The sequence below is a fragment of the Zingiber officinale genome, chromosome 11A (genome assembly GCF_018446385.1).
Source record: "Zingiber officinale cultivar Zhangliang chromosome 11A, Zo_v1.1, whole genome shotgun sequence".
Classification (NCBI taxonomy): Eukaryota; Viridiplantae; Streptophyta; class Magnoliopsida; order Zingiberales; family Zingiberaceae; genus Zingiber; species Zingiber officinale.
The window spans coordinates 45,897,039-45,914,050 of NC_056006.1; the positions used below are offsets into that span (position 1 = coordinate 45,897,039).

The 17,012-nt window shown below is 40.9% G+C and overlaps 1 protein-coding gene and 1 non-coding gene across 3 annotated transcripts; one reads left to right on the top strand and one right to left on the bottom strand.

Moving 5' to 3' along the window:
• The first annotated feature begins 5,616 nt into the window (after positions 1-5,616).
• LOC122033188 lies at positions 5,617-5,723 on the top strand. Its single transcript, XR_006126434.1, has one exon. It is a non-coding gene; the product is annotated as a small nucleolar RNA R71 (small nucleolar RNA).
• A 5,104-nt stretch (positions 5,724-10,827) lies between these two features.
• LOC122032757 (keratin-associated protein 5-1-like) lies at positions 10,828-16,177 on the bottom strand. Of its 2 annotated transcripts, XM_042592072.1 has the most exons (6): positions 15,815-16,177; positions 14,977-15,029; positions 14,371-14,415; positions 14,246-14,290; positions 12,331-13,349; positions 10,828-10,923 (listed from the first exon to the last, which is right to left on the bottom strand). In XM_042592072.1, exons 1-5 carry the CDS (start codon positions 15,950-15,952, stop codon positions 12,353-12,355), a joined length of 1,278 nt encoding a protein of 425 aa, XP_042448006.1. In that variant the 5' UTR covers positions 15,953-16,177; the 3' UTR covers positions 10,828-10,923; positions 12,331-12,352. The 2 variants fall into 2 exon arrangements, with proteins under 2 accessions (XP_042448006.1, XP_042448005.1); XM_042592071.1 differs by lacking the exon at positions 10,828-10,923 and having other exon boundaries at positions 12,257-13,349; positions 15,815-16,176.
• Between the last annotated feature and the right edge of the window lie 835 nt (positions 16,178-17,012).

Sequence of the window (17,012 nt, forward strand, 5' to 3'; positions counted from 1 at the left end):
CATCGGCACATGTTTTTACTTATGATATCATTATATGCCATGTCATCATCTTTTGCATTTATAATCAATTAATTTGACTTAAGGACAAAAACACAATTTGACATGGAAATCAAATTATTATTTAGAAAATGCATGAGAACTTAGATTAAGATGACCTAAACCATATCTCACATCAAAATTGACTTGGATGTGTTTGATACACCTTAGATGTGTGTGAGATATTAGGATCATGAGTTAGGATCAAGGTGCATAGTTCTTGTACCTAGATGAGTCTAATTCAAAATGGAGGATCATAGGGAAAGCTTGTGTACAAGTCATGTACATTTAGCCCTAAGATTGTGGTCCTAAATTGAATGGTTTAAAATCATTTTAAAATTGATTTGAAAAACCTTGATGAAGCTTTTCTAGTGATAGCATTCATCATTGAGCAAGTTGATACAAAGATGGATTAACCTTGAGCTATTTCAAAGTCTTTCAAACTTTGTATCAAGATTTAAAAATGGAAGTTATCTTCGTAGAAAACTATTTTTCCATGATAATATATGTTATAAGGAATGTATCCTCAAAATTTTACAATTTTTAGAATTTTCTGTAATTTTTTAAGGGTTTCTGAATTTCGGGAGGAAAAAAATTCAGAACTCTTATCAGAGAGTTGTGGACCGATCAAAGAAGAGCCTGATCGGTCCAGAGTAGTGTGGATCGGTCACTGGACCGATCCAAGGAAGTGTGGATCGGTCTGGTGACCGATCCAGTAAAGGGCTGAGCGTGCCAAAATGCTGATTTTCGACTGATTGTCTGAAATTTCAGCGGGAAGTTGGTATTTTAGATTTCTAAAGGATTGAAACTCTCCAAGACATTGTTGGTGCAATGGTCAAGGGGGAGTTGACCTTTAGGGGGGAGTTTTACCTATTGGTCAAGCGGGAGTTGACCTTTAGGGGGAGTTTTTACTCGTCAAGATGAGTGATATGGGATGGTCACTATGTTGATTGTTGTATTTAGTATCAAGGGGGAAATTAAGGGTTTCATTGAAAGGTATGGGACTTTCATTAGGAAGAAACTCTTGACCTTGATTCACTCTTTTTGATGTGTGTCAAAAAGGGGGAGAATGTTTAGAAAATGTTCAAGGAAGAACATTGATTGGAGAACTATTGGAAAACCTAAGTTAGGTTATCGGGTTAACCTAACTTGATTATGGTTTTTGTCAAACATCAAAAAGGGGGAGATTGTTGGTGCAACCTTAGGTCAAGGTTGACCTGGTTGACCCGACTCGAGTTGACCTGACTCGAGTTGTATTTTGATGTTTGACGAGAATAGAAAAGTTGTATCTTGATGTTTGACAAGAATACAAACTTGGGAGATTGTGGGTGCAACCTTCGGTCAAGGTTGACCTGGTTGACCCGACTTGAGTTGACTTGATTCGGTAAAGTCCAAGTATGGAGACTTGGCACCGGAAAAGTCCAAGTATGGAGACTTGGCACGGAAAAAGTCCAAGTATGGAGACTTGGCACGGAAAGTCCAAGATGGGAGCTTGGCACGGGGAAAAGTCCAATTATGGAGACTTGGCACGGAAAAGTCCAAGCAGGGAGCTTGGCACGGGAAAAGTCCAAGTATGGAGACTTGGCACGGAAAAGTCCAAGCAGGGAGCTTGGCACGGGAAAAGTCCAAGTATGGAGACTTAGCACGGAAAAGTCAGCGAGGAGCTTGGCAGGAGAAGTCAGTATGGAAGCTTGGCGTGGGAAGTCGAGAGGGCTCGGTGGCTCGTTCTCCGGACTAGGTCGAGAGGGCTGGGAGCCTGCTCTGGACAGACGGTCGGAGGCAGCTCGGTAGCTCGTTCTCGGACCAGTCGAGAGGGCTTGGGAGCTCGTTCTGCGGACCGGACGTGGAAGCCTGAGAGGGCTCGGTGGCTCCTGGACTAGGTCGAGAGGGCTCGGAACTCGTTCTCGGACCGAGCAAGTCGGAGAGGGCTCGTGAACTCGTTCTCGGACTAGGTCGAGAGGGCTCGGGAGCTCGTTCTCGGACTAGGTCGAGAGGGCTGTGAGCTCGTTCTCGTGACCGGTAGGGTTTAGGGTGGGAGTTTGGATCGGCCCGTGACCGATCGATGTCGTTGGTGATCGATGCGGTGACCGATCGGTAACAACAGGTGTTTTGAATTACCGATCGGTCGGTGACCGATCGGTGTCATCTGACGAAGAAGATCGGGAGAAGAAGAGGGGATCGGTGCGGACCGATCCACTGAGTCCCTGATCGGTCCGACCGAGAGTCCGCAACTCTCGTGAAGCGTCGATCGATGCCGGGACCGATCGGCGATAGTCTGATCGGTCCCCAAGACCGATCAGGGATGTCCTGGATCGATCAGGCTATGGCCTGATCGGTCCAGGTCTAGCCGTTGAGACACAACGGCTAGATTTCTCTCTGTGTCTTCTTTGTCTTCTTCGCAGGTTCATATAAGAGGGTTTCTACAGGGAAGGGTTCGGCACTCTGGCGGCCTCTCTTTTCTTTCTGATCTTACTGCAATCAGAGCTTTGCTGAGCTCTCATTTTCTTGAAGCTTCGTGGAAGCTTCCTTCGGCTGGTTCCTGCTGTTGTAGGTGTTTCGTGAAGTTACTGCTTCATCCAGTCGACGAGAAGGCAAGCTGTGTTTTTACATTCTTACTGCCTTTGTATTGTGCTGTATCTTTGTACTCCTATCTTGCTGTTGCAAGAAGTTTGTGACGGGGTTTCTCCACCCAGAAGGAGTTTCTTTTAGCCGATTTTCCGGGGTCTCATCCACCGACGGATTGATAGGCTTCGTCCACCTTACGGACATGCCGAAGAGTAGGAGTTTCATCTCCGAACCTCGTTACATCGTCGAGTTTAAGGTTTGCTATTCTTTGTTTCATTTCTACATTGTATTTCCGCTGCGCTAACTAAAATTGTAGGAAGAAACGCGAATTTGGGGTCGGCTATTCACACCCCCCCTCTCTAGCCTCGACCGTCGATCCTAATAAAGGGGAGGTTAGCTTGGTCTTTTGAAGTGATAAAAACAAATGGTATTCATCTCTTTTTACATTGAAGGGTCAACTCATCAAGTATATTCCTCCAATACTCTTATCTTCTCATTTTCTTCATTGAATACTTTTCTTTTGCCATTACATTCTCTTCACTTGTTCTTTTTGCTTCCATTTCAATTTTTGATGATTAAATCCTTTTGATTCATGTATGCTATGTTTATAGTGTCGGAGAATTAGAAAATAAGCAAGCTTATGGTAGTGAAATGTTGTGAGTTGCATTGAGTGAGCTCCACTTATATGCAATATTGAGTATGAGAGCTAGAATAGGTAAATCCCTTGTGAGAGTGCGACTTGCTTAATTTTTCAATTGGATTGAAACTACCATACCTACTGATTATTGTTTGGATTGTGTTCATGATTGTTAGTGATCTTTAGATGATCTTACTTAAATTCCTTTTACTATATTTTAGAGATTGGTAGGGAAATTTTCTATGGAGATGATTTTTAGTTTTCTTTACTTTCACGGGGCGTTCAAGACTAAGTGTGGGGGATTTAATAACCATGATTTTACTGCATTTTTTTATTCATATATGCATGGTTTGATGTTGATTTCATAAATTAAAATCATGGTTACATCACATTTTGTGCATTGTGTGTATTTTTGGACTTAATTGCAAATTACTTTATTTTTATATTATTTGATGCTAATATTTGATTCTTATTTTGTAGGCATCAAAGGATCTTGGATTTGGATCTATTTGGACCGAAATTGGGCTCAAATCGGAGTTCAAACAAGAAGATCTAGCCATTGAGCATTATGGGCCGTTCATCAAGAATAGGACAGATCTGGACCATCCGTTGAAGATCTGGCCGATCCAACTTAATGGGGAGCAGATCTGAGCCATTGATGAAGATCCAGAAGTTTTGATGCAGATCTAAGTTCATCTAGCTATTGATCCAGCCCGACTTAATCTGGACCGTTTATTGAAGACTAGGTGGATCTGGGCCATCCAGTGATGATCTGATCGATCCAACCTATGGGAGAGTAGATCCAGACCCTAGATCAAGATCAGTACCTTTGGATCGGAGTTTAGGCGAACTTTCACCGTTGATTTAGCTCCAAATTGATCCCAGCCGTCGGTTCAGATCTGGGACAGATTCAAAACACAGAAGCTACAGTGTTTTCTAGTGTCGATCCTCCACCGCGCAGCTTCGTCCCGGCGCGCGTCTTCTTCCGGATTTCAGCCCCTTTCTCTTCTCCAATCAATCTCTAGAGCTTCAATCTCGGTGGAGAGCTTCTCGGCGGTATCATCCCGATCTTCTGGAGTCATTGGAGGATGTTCTCTCCGGTGGAATTTGGCTCGCGGCATCTCCCTGTTTCACCTCAAATTTGGCGGTGGTCCTCCAAATCTGAGCTCCGATTCCCATCAGCAACATTTGGAGGTTGTCTTCCGGCGTTGCTAAACTCCATCAGATGTCCATCCGCGTTCCACAGCTTCCCATCAGATCCAGAGACCAGATTTCCAGATTTTCATCATTTATGGGTTCCGAGATGTTCTTAGCTCGTCGGGGGTGGTCCGTTGGTGTCGTCGGTGTTCTTGAGCATTCCTTAAACTGATACGCCACTGAGATGCTCCACTGAGGTCCAAAGTTGGGTGGTCTCGACTTTGGCACTCTTGTGTGACAGCAAGAGTGTGAAGTTTGGTGAGATTGGTTGCGAGTTGGATTGGTTAGGGTTTAGTTCACTTTTATTATTGTTTTGTAACTTAGAACAGATTACTTTTATGTTTTGTTATATTTTTATGCAAGTAATTAGCGTTTCTTTCCTTGTTGAAGCTTAGTTTAATTTTAATTTGCTGCTTGGTTAAGTGTTTAGAGTTTAAATTCATGCTAGGGTTTTAATTGGTGTTGTAGATCAGATTTATTTGCATCTTGTATTTCATTCCTTAGTTTAAGAGTGTGTCAATGATTTAATCTCAATGTAGGAGTGACAATGCGTTAAGGTTTGATTGTTGGCACATAGGTAGGTTTTAGTTATGCTTTAGATTAATTTCTTTACTACTGTGTTTTCCTTTGTAGATTTATATTCAAAGCTTTAAAACCCCCAACTCCACTTACATATTAAAACCCCAAAAATAGGAATAAAAGACAACCTAGATTACATCCTACCGTTGGTTCCTCGAGAGATCGATCCTGGGCTCGTTACTACAACGTTATTGCAAAATTAAGGGGTTCAGTGGAAATACATTATCAATTTGATTAGCGGATGTGACAGACTCGCTTACCAGTGCTCCCACAAGTTTTGCATACACATACTATTGCATTAACCGTGCTTGTTTTTGTTTCCATATTCTCCAGTTTTATGGTCAGAGCATTCAGCTTTGCAGACATTAATGTAATTGCATCTACATCAAATTTTCCTGTAGCTTTAATTGGATTTACAGATGAAGAGCCTCCACATCTTTCGGATTCGCACTTATGATGGTTCTGAGCCACACTTTCAATGATGTCCTCGGCCTCATCTAGACTCATGTTCATTAGTGCCTCCCCTAGCTGCAGAGTCTAGGGGCACCTTGGTGTGGTAGTTGATGTTGTTATAAAATATATGCAGTACTAACCATTTTTTAAGTCCGTGATGTGGGCATTGTCTGAGCATATTATTAAATCTATCTCATGCTTCAAATAGTGATTTAGAGTCTGACTGTCTGAAGCTTGCTATCAAATTTCTCATATGAGCAATTTTGCTTGGATGATAAAATTTGTCCAAAAATTATTGCTCACATTGCTCCCAAGTTGATATGCTATTAGTTGGCAAGGAATTTAGCCATTGTTTAGCCCTATCTCTCAAAGAAAACCCAAATAATAGTAGTCTCACTGCCTTTGCCGGAACACCGTTCATTTTCATTGTGCCACAGATTTCATAAAAAATTTCAAGATGTTGATTCGGGTCTTCATGTGGTCCGTCCCCAAATTGGTTCTGTTGTACCATGGTGATTATCACAAGTTTTATTTCAAAATTATTGGCCTCAATGGGTGGTCTGGTGATACTAGACGGAATCCCACATGCATATGGTACTGCATAATCCTTTAGAGGTTTGTTTGCCATGTTTGAAAATTATCGTTCTTCTTGATGTCTTTGCAAGATTCTTCTTCTACGATAAGTTTTATCAATCTCAGAGTCAAAAGGTAATAGCTCTCCTGCAAAGTTAGATCTATGCATACAAAAACGATATTGCAAATTGTTCAAACACAAACTAAAGTGTTGAAAATATAAAGTGCAGAATTTGAATTGCAAAAAAAGAAATAAGAAATAAGAAATGCAAAATGAAATGGTACAAACAAAAAAAATTGAGACTAGTTTCAAGTATGAAATAGAAAAGAAAAGAAAAGTTTAGTTTAATTTAAATGATTATCGCTAATGTTATAAGCACAGTCCCCGGTAACATCGTCAAAAACTTCTTATGCAACCGCAAGTGCATGGTTTTACCATCAGTAATAAAAGATATCGAATCCATAAGGACTGGTTATAAGCACTAACGATATCTCACAAAGAATTAGCTAAACGATTGTTTAAAGAAAATAGGGTACTAAGTAAAGAAACAAGACTTAAAACAAGAAAATCAAGTGAGAAACTTGGTTTTTGTGAAAGTTCTAGGGGTTCAGTTTCATTGTGTAAAATATCGAAAAATGGCGAATAATGATAAGGTTATTTTTCAGAATTTTTAAAAAAATTTCTGGAATTTTTCGGAGACCGTATGGACACGAGTTTACGGGGATGAAAACTGGGTCCCGCGAAAGCCTGTTTAGACTACCCCGTTTTAACGAGGAAATGTTTATTTTATTTAAATCATTTCCTTTTTCTTTTTTTCTTTTCTTTTATTTTCTTTTTCTCCTCTCCCCCGCCGTTTCCCTCATTTTTCCCCCACGTGCCTTTCCTCTTCTCCTCCGCCGAACTCACCCCGTGCCCTAACCTCCTCGTGCCGACGATTTCCTTCTCCTTTTTCCCTTTATCTTCTATGACAGCAAAGACTCGCCTCCGCCCGACTCTTCTCCTCTTCATCGTCTTCATCGCGCCGGCTACCACAACCGACGCCGCTGTGCCCTAGCCCTCTCCACATCGCCCTACTTTCTATGCCCCTGTGCACCACTGTCGATCCAGCCACCGATTTCTCTCCTCTCCCGATCGCCGACTAGCCGGCCGAATTCCTCTGCCCTAGATCTGTTCCGCGTGGCCTTCACTGTGCCCTGCCGACACTGCCATCTCTCGACCCGAACAGCGTCGACCTCCTCCACGCTGTGCTCTAGTTTCAAGATGTCGAGTTCTTTCTTCCACTGATCTGGAATAGAGGTAGGGATCTCATTTACAATTTCTATTGTGGAGGGATTAACACTTACTTAGTTTTGATTTGTATGACAGATTGGGGTTTTTAGTTTACTGAGGTTGATCTTGCTTCAGTTGAGGGTTTTTAAAGGAGGAGGTTGACTTAGTCCAAGTTGTTGGCATTTGGTAAGTTTTGGATAGATAATGTTGCTGCTGGATTGTGGTTGTAAATAAATTTTATGATTGTTTCCTTGATCCTCTTTTGTCAAGGCAATGCGGAGGTTTCCAATAAGAGTAGTTGTGTTCTTCCGAGGATTCCCAGCAGTTATGATCCCTAGCTATGGATAAGCAATGGCTGTAAGCAAAGGTAAGTTCAGTGGGTACGTTTTCTAGTGATGATTTGTGTATCTCATCTTGGTATTGTGTTGATTGGGTGTTTCCTTTTTGGGATCCGAGCAATGAAGAGGTGTCCGACAAGAGCTGTGGTGTTTTCAGCAGTAGTTACATCCTTCCGACAGCAAACTTCCTTGGCTGTGGATTAACAGGAGCGGTTGAGAAGTAAGGTAAGGTGAGGGGCATTTGATACATGCTACAGATCATAGTGAATTTGGATTATTTGATTAGTTGATATATGTGTTGAATTAGGGCTAAATTGGGTAAGTTGCTATGATTGATTATGCTTATTGCAAGTCCTAATTAGAATGGATTAGTTAGAATCGATTGAGGAGTTAAATGATCCAATTAGGATTTAGAATTGGATCTGGATTTATGTTAGTTTCTCGAGGAATTGATTTAGCTAATTTATTTATATGTAATTAGCTAAATCTGGATACCATGTATTACAGGACTGATTCGAGATGAGCGTCTTGACGTTGGATTTGACTGGATTGGACCTGCTATTGGAGGCAGGTACCTTGACTTATCTTTTGATAAAGTCATGTTGATATGTTTAGTAGGTTATAACCTTTAGTAATGATTATGTTCGTCTTTTCTTCGGTTGGTCACTACCTGATCTGTTATATGCTTGTTTGCTCCCCTGTTATGCATTTTATGTTAGTACCCACATGATTGTATATATGCTCATAGAGGTAGTGACATATCATGCCTTATTGTGCTCAGGACCTAGGTTTTTGATACCTTATCTGATCTGTGTACCTTTGATTTGGTTCATTGTCCTATGGTACACATTTTATATCTATATATGGATATTGCTATGTTGTTCAGGATATTGTCATGTTTAGTGTCATGCATCATCTCGCATGATTGCATGTTGTACGATAGTCTGCTCCATTATTGTCGAGCACATCGCCATATGTACACACCACCACCCGGGTTAGTGGTATATCGAGTGTGTGGCATTTGGCTCCGTTGGTGCAGTGACTCGGTAGCCGCGCAGTTCTACTCTATTCGCTCACCTGGTTTAGTGTAGCAGTGGTAGCCGGCAGCGGTTGGACTCTGTTTGGCTCCGTTGGTCCGCTCATGGGTAGTGTGATGCAGCGTGGTAGCCGGCAGAGATTCCTCCCCGTCATCGTGTACCGGGAGAGAGCATTGAGCTCCCCATTTATGATTTGGGATAGGAGAATAAGTGTACTCGATAGATCCCGTCCACTCGCCACCATCGAGTAGTAATGTGGCAGAGTGTGGTTGTCAGCTCTACCCACTCGGCCTCACCATGTGTGAGATGGTCGAGCGCATCGGGGTGACCCGCTATCTTGGAATCATACGATTTATGATTAATCGATTATATTCACGACTTATACGTCAGATTGGATGGATCGTATGTTTGACGTCATACAAGATTTATGATACTCTCGACGACCGACTATTCGATAGAGGCCCCGTGAGTACAATTCTCTTGACCTTTCTATGCATTTCGACTTTTGTCCAGAGATGTACTCCATAGTTATTATCGTTATAGCTTACTACGCATGTCAATATCGCCGAGTTGTTGAACTCACCCCACGGATACTATTTTTCGGTACCAGGTTGTTTATGGAGTTGCTTGGAGTATCCTACGGTCCCCACGTCACAACAGAAGATCTATCTCCGTTTTTGTTTATTTATATTTTGATATATATGAATTTGTGTATTTAGCTTTGTGTTCCAGCTTTGTTCCTGGAGTGTTGTTTTATTGTGTGGTGTAAGCCTAGCCAGCTAGCAGTCTTCGTTTATAGTTGTATGTGTTGTCTATTGGATTTCCGCTGTGATTGGTTTTGAACCGACAAGGACAGATTATAAGCACTAATGTTGTATCATGTAGAATTAGCTAAACAATTGTGTAAAGCACATAGAGTACTATGTATAAATTCAAGACTTGTCACCAGAAAATCAAGTGAGTAACTTAGTTTTGTGAAAGTTTTAGGCGTTCAATTACATTGTGATATTCATCAATATAACATGATTTACCAATTCACATCCTCAATCCACATGCATATGTAGGAAGTTGTCAGTTCTCCCCTACAGAGGACAACCGACAAGGGATTTTGATCAACACCATTAGTAATCGAATAGGTATGATTCCTATGAAGTCCGTTAACGAGATCTGCCTGTCACTAGCATCCCTCGTTCATACAACATAGAAACACATGAACAACTCAACATACATAGAGATGATGGTGATAATTGCATTCAACCATCCCACTTCCTCGTGAGGACCTACTTCACCTTTCAAGATAATACCCTAGACGTTTGTTAGCGGGATCTGCCTGTCACTAGCGTCCCTCAATCATACAATCTAGGTTATCCCTCTACAAGATCCAAAAGCACATACAAACATCCAATCAAACATGATAATTAAGTCCAAACACAGGAATTCACATAAGATCGAATAGATACAAAGCATGATAACATCATTTGGATAGGAAATTGGCATATCCATGAGTTCTTACATCAAATTATACCACAACTACTCCCTTAATCCTAAAACAAAGGATATACTCCATGGCACTAAGATAGAGATCCAAAGACATATAGATCACAAGCATTCAAATCCCAAATTAAAGAGAAGAGAAGAGAAATGTTTATCCAATGACGTTGAGTGATCTTTGGATCTAATCTAGAGCTTTCGGAGTTGATGCGGAGATGAAGATGATCTCGGATCGTCGGATGAAGGTCGAAGAAAGTGAAAATCAGCACCAAGATGGATCTTCCCAAAGGGAGAGCCTTCCTTCCCTAAAATGGGGGAGAAACTCCCTTTTATAGAGCTGGGCACAGGCACCACACGGCCCATGACACGACCATGTGGATTTCACACGGCCTCCTTCTTTCTACTATCTGCTAGGGTGACATGGTTGTGTGGGTCACACTGCCGTGTTCTGCTTTGGCTCTGGATGGGATAAAGGGCTGTGTGAATTCACACGACCGTGCTCTTCTTCTATTCTGCTTTGGCCACATGGTCGTGTGGAAGTATTGCTTCGTGTGATCTACATGGCCGTGTGGATCCACACGACCATGCTCATGTTGTTGATGTGGTGATACATGGGTTGTCTGCACCACACGACCATGTCATTTCCTCCTTGCCACACGATTGTGTGGATTCACATAGCCAATATCGGTTGCCTTCGTTTGCTATCCGGATCAACCACGAACTCCATTTTCTCTTCGAATTTAACTCCTGTCAACAGAAAATGCACAAAGAGAATATCTCCAAACAACGAAAAATAATTATGCTGAAAGTAAGACAAGGGGTATAAAAATGCATAGGTAAGGTATGCGTAAAGTATGTGAATGTGTGTCAAAATATGTATAAAAGTATATATAATCTACGCACATCAAATAGTTGCTACAACTATGCAGTAGCTACTATAGCGGTACAGTAGATGCTACAACAATACAATAATTGCTTCAACAGTGTAGTAGCTGCTATAATACAGTAGGTAACTACTATAACGTGTAGCTATTATTTAGTAGCAGTTACACTTTTAAAAATCAGTACCACGATGATTATTGTATACAATTATAGAAGAGAGAAATGAAAATTTTATTTTAGTTTAAGAAGAAAGAAAGATAAATTATTTATATTAATTTAAAATGAAAGAGAAAAATTATTGAAAAAAACATAAAAAATAGAAAACACGCTGTCACGGACGAAGTCTGCAACATAACGTCTACAGCATGGTGACTAGGTCTTACACTACACACCCCCGTGGGCATTCCACATGGGCGCCTTAGTGAAGCTGGGCGCCCAATGTGGGTGCCCAGCATATGCTCATCCTAACCTAATCCAACTTCTATTCTACGCCAATCCAACTTCAATTCTACCCTCAAATCTTCTTCATCATCTCTTTACCGCCATGCTATTCATAGCTCCCCCCAAATCATCTCATCACTGCATCCCTAAATGAGAGGAGTGGAGGAGCAACCTCGTACGCACTTTTCCTTCCCTTAGGCGTTCTTGAGGCTTCTGTCAAGGAGACCAACTCCCTCATTATCCTACCTCACGATCATTGCCACTCATTGCACCTGCATTTTTCTTGATGATCTCAGAAACTTCAAAGAACATGCCCAGTACAAGATGACCTAATAAACCCATCTTGATCGTTTCAATGATACATCTATCCTATTTGATACCTGTGATCTCCTATATCTACCAGCATATTTCCTTATCCATATCCTACTGATAGCAATCTTATTTCCGTTCATCATATAATTATGGTATATTTAGATATATGATTCTTCTGCCACATCCATTTTAATCTCTCCTTACCATGTCAGATTATAACTAATACAATTGTTAAGAAATGAAATATTAGAGATCTCACAATGGAATTTGCCGATCCAATCTAATGGGATAAAACTTGATTGTTGCTATTGTCACTATGGAATTCAACTGAACAAGCATTGGAAAAGCTCTTGAGAAGCACTATATGCAAGAAGCAGTAACCAATTTAAATAAACTCATTATCTTGATTAACAGGCAGGACCTCAAGTAAACAAGCTAGGCATGCTTAGCAAAATTTTATGCATTAAACAATAAAAACGTGATTCAGAGATACAATAGAGTTAATATGGTATGTCAAACCTGAAAACTAATGTTCTTCACCTTAACACAGACATCCAGTGACGCAGCAGGGCTTAGCACATTTTGGTAAATGACATGCATCTGTACACCTAGAGCAGGACCAGACACATCCACAAGAATACTCTGGGCAGGAGAGTTTGGGAAAGGAACAGCAGGAACTGGAGCATGAAGGCCTAGAGCTACAGCAGCACCATTTTCGAGAGCAGCATGGTAAGAAGCATGAAGGTATCCAGCCACTGCACCATGAGCAACCACAAGGTTTTTGGCAACCCCTAAGTTTCCAGCCACAACATTGTTGATCACAGCATGAACTGGAACATGATGGCTTACAATCACAGCAGAAGGATCGAGCACGCCACAAATTTGAGCATGATGTGTTGCAGTCACAGCAACACGGTTTATCACCGCATGAACAAGAGAAGGATGGCCGACATGTTCTCAAGCAGGAACTACTCAAACAATGACATCGTCTTTTGAAGAAACACACATCTGAGCAGCTGCAGCATGTGCCATAACTACCGCACTGAGTTTTTGGGCAACTGCAGCATGTTGGGATGCAACTGCAAGGCTTTTTTAGGCAGCAAGTTCCATTGCAAGTGCAAGGATCTTTTGAGCAGCTGCAGCATGTTGGACAGGTGCTAGGAACTTTTGAGCAAATGCAGCATGTTTCACCAGAACTGCAAGGAACTTTTGAGCATTTGCTGCAGGAACTGCAGGGAGTTTTTGAGCAGCTGATGCATTTTATGCCACAAATGCAAGGAACTTTAAGGCAAACACAACATGCTCCAATGCAACTACAGATAGACTTTGAACAACTACCGCATGCTTTGCTGCAGCTACAAGTAACTCCTGAACTACTGCAGCAACGTCTGCATGACATATCATGACAACATTGAGAGATTGGACATCCACATTGACAACAGGTGCAAATCTGTGAACAAGAGCAGCTTGGTCTTTGCAGCCCAAGCGCACACCCACTGAAGCAGCAAATCCATGAGAAATCGAAGCACAATTTAGACCTGAGATAGAAAAATAATGAAACTTATTATGAGGTAAAGAAAATGAATCAACAATCTTACAGATGTTATCCTATAAAAATTTGTATCAATATCATAGTAGTAATTTTCGCATCATCCCAGCACTAAACTTGTTGAAAGGCCTTCAGAGTATGATGCTAACAGCTTCGTAGTCTATAATATATTTTGCAGCTAATTAAAAAAAGCATGATATGATCAATTAAAAGATTTAACAACAAGGTAAAAGTCTATCCTACAAGTGGGTCACAAGTAACAGGATCTTAACTAAAACAAAAAGGATCTAACAAATTATACAATTAATCAAATAATTTTGGTGATGTTAGTTTCAAAGCAAGTCTTGCAGTTAGCATGAACGTTTACAGTGAACATGAATGCCACTGAACTTTCTAACATCAATCTTTATTCTAATAGAAAAAGATTTACATGTGGTCACTTTCACATTACATGAATCTTCGAGAAGGCGTATTCATAAAGTACCAAGGTACATTGTCCAGCTGATATCCTCCCTCTAGGTAACATTAGTATTTTTCAGTAGCAACTAGCAACAAAATGTGAATTTTCAAAAAACATAGTTTCTTTGATCCTACTATAATTGCCACGGCTTGCTTATGATTCTCACTGATAGTAATACAAAGAACAAATAAAATAAAGAAATATCCAATATAAAATATTGATGCCTCAACAGTTAACAAGAAGCCATAGTAACTTAAACTATCTAATAACATAGGAGAAGGCCAATCTTTCCCTTTGCAAACTAACTTAGGTTTATTCTCAGCTGTTTGGGTTAACATAGGCAACCTATGATTGGGAGTTGTAAACTAACAGCATATATTAATTGCATGAAGAACTGATAAATGTCAAAAGAACTGAGAAAGTACCCAAGCCATCTCCACAAGCAACAAGATCTTTGAATCTTCGTATTTCTAGTTGACAGAAAAGCATGGATGTTATGAATTTTTACATAAAATGTAAGTATATAACAGGGGAAATGGAAGAATCATACATAGGCACCATGGGATCAGGTTTTGTCCCTACAAACTCGTTGACCCTGAAACGCATGATATATACAAGTTAGGACTCCGGTCAACAAATGCTACAGAATATTTAAACAATGCAATTGTACAAATGCAAGGTAAGAAGCCATTTTAAGCCATGTAAACTAACAGACCATAAAAATATATCAATAGCAGTACCTGTTTTTCAGGGTGATATTCTGTCATGATCAAAAGAAAGCTAGAAACTTCACAATTGTTTTCTGTCAACCATCCCGTAAGTTTAAAAAAGAAAAGAAAATTTAGGCCAGGCTATATAGGAATTGGGGAATCGGGCCTGAACCCAGACTAGAAAAAACAGCCACAGGGAAATAGATTTTAAAGGAGATACCAAATGCCACAAACGGGATACAAACTCTTCACTCAAATATCTTTAAGCTATAAAATCAGAGAGGAATAAGTTTATGATTTCAAGTATAGAAAGATGAAGATGGTAAATCTATACATTCTCAAAGATTTTACAGGATGTGTATCTATGGGTAACCTACATTGTTGCTTTCTCAATCACAGAAGGGAAAAAACAGAGCAATGTGGAAGACAAAATAAGTAGATCATACTCTTTGCAGCATCTGGACACAGGTTGACTTCCTTCAAGAGATTGTAATTCCTCCTGTTTGAATAAAAAACAAAACAATAGAATTGTGCCGGACAAAGATCAAACAGACAGCACAACAAAAATAACCACCAACTATAGTTTGCAGGTTCATGCTGTAAGAGTAACAATAACATCAAAACTATACAGTAAGCATATGGTTAGAAATCGGTAGATCTTCAGCTGTAATGTTGATATTACAAAATCTAGGAATTGAAATACATATAATGTAGTCGTAATTTGGAGGGCAAAATTTTTTTTAAAAAAAAAACACCATTCAACAAAAAGAAAAAAAAAAAAGGAAAAGGCAACTAAACGGATATAACATCTATAGGTTGCATTCTGGTTTACAGGCTGCAACATCAAGTTCCTGGAGAACATTTGTCGGAAGCCTAATCAGGTATGCACCGAAGAAAAAAAAATGTCACCAAGCACAGTCCCCCAAATAGTTTAGGCTGAAGACATGTGGATCCGTTTCAGAAGCCACCTCAGCAACTTTTCCTATTAAAAAAATCTTCTTTTTCGTTTCGTATTGGCTTAATGCCCGTCTTGCTTGACAAAATCGAAAATCTTTGGCATCCATTCAATTGGATAAGACTTTTTTTCCCTCAGTTTTGTGTGTAGGTAGACAAGCCCCTTCTCTTTACCTATTTTGCTTATCAATTTCCAATTCTCAAATCAAATGGTAGGAAAAGAAGCGTCCAAGAATCCAAAAGAAGAAAAACTAAACCACCAAGGGTTCCACAAATTAGTCAACAGAAGCCTCCCAGCAACAAAAAAGATGAATGATTTGCTAGAATTACCTCAATAAAGCCGATCTCGCGGTTCAAGATCTGGAGTTGGAGCTGCAGCCTCCGTCGGCCACAGAGGTCTGGGTACCTGGGCGGCGACTTGGGGGAAGGTGCGACCACCACCACCGGCGGCGGCACGGTCGGCTCCATGGTGACGCTATGCAGATCCGCAGCGCTGGAAATGGCCTCGCCCGAAAAGACGTGCGCGCATTAGTAGTAGCTAGCCATAGGAATGGGAATGGGAATGGGATCGCGACGCAAGCAGGGGAGACACTGCCTGCGCGCGCCGCAGGTGGGGCATAGCGTGGTACGCGGTGGAGGACGGGAATCCGAGAGACGGTGAAGGGTCGCTTAGCGTCACCGGCGCAGCACCCGAAGCGCGATCCGTGGGCGTGGGCGTGGAAATAATAGCGTCGCTGACACCAGCAGCTGCTCTGCTTCTACAGCAGCAGTTGCCAAACCAGGCGTCTTCTTTTTTTTTGCTTTTTTTTTCTCGATCAATAAATCCATCGATCATTCTTGTAGTTGGATCACTGACACCGCTGCAACCCACAATTTCTACCCCGATTTTGATCGCAGTACGGCGGCAGCGTGTGGTGATGAGCAAAAGCCTGCAAGCGTGGCACTCTTCTGAGTGCTCATACGTGTGTTCGGTGGCGTTGCCATTGACGCCATTGGCAGCAGAGCGAGCGAGAAGCAAGGAGGGAAGAAACGGGGATTTGAAAAAAAAAAACAAAAAAAAAAAGAACGTAGCGCCGTACTGCTCACCGCACGTGACATCCACACACTGTGGGGGCCGCAAGGCTCATCACTGACTCATCTCTTCCCCCACCTCCATCCTCCGCATTCATTTCTTATTCCTCCTTCACTGAAAATTATCCTTACAATTATTTTCAATTAATACATATTAATTAAAATAGAGATGTTTCCCGAGGTTTATTCAAGCGCCTGAATTATCAATAAATAAATAAATAAAATAAAATAAAAAATAAGAAAGTCCACCACTGACACAACTTTCTTTACAATTGCCAAGTAGTCTACTCTAAAGAGCTTAACCTACAAATACGATTGTTTTTTCTTATTTCTTTTTTATGTTTATAGCATATAAATCAAAACTAATTTTGGATGCTTCCGGAACCAGATTTCCTCGGTATCCTTGCATTGAGACCCAACTAGCCAGGTATATTATCGAGTAAAAACGTCTTAGTTT

Coding starts and splice junctions, on each gene's coding strand:
- LOC122032757 (XM_042592072.1), bottom strand. CDS start 15,952: ATGGAGCCGACCGTGCCGCCGCCGGTGGTGGTGGTCGCACCTTCCCCC. Junction 14,416..14,976: donor GTGTCCAGATGCTGCAAAGA/GTATGATCTACT, acceptor CATGCGTTTCAG/GGTCAACGAGTTTGTAGGGA. Junction 13,350..14,245: donor TGCTTGTGGAGATGGCTTGG/GTACTTTCTCAG, acceptor TTTCTATCTCAG/GTCTAAATTGTGCTTCGATT.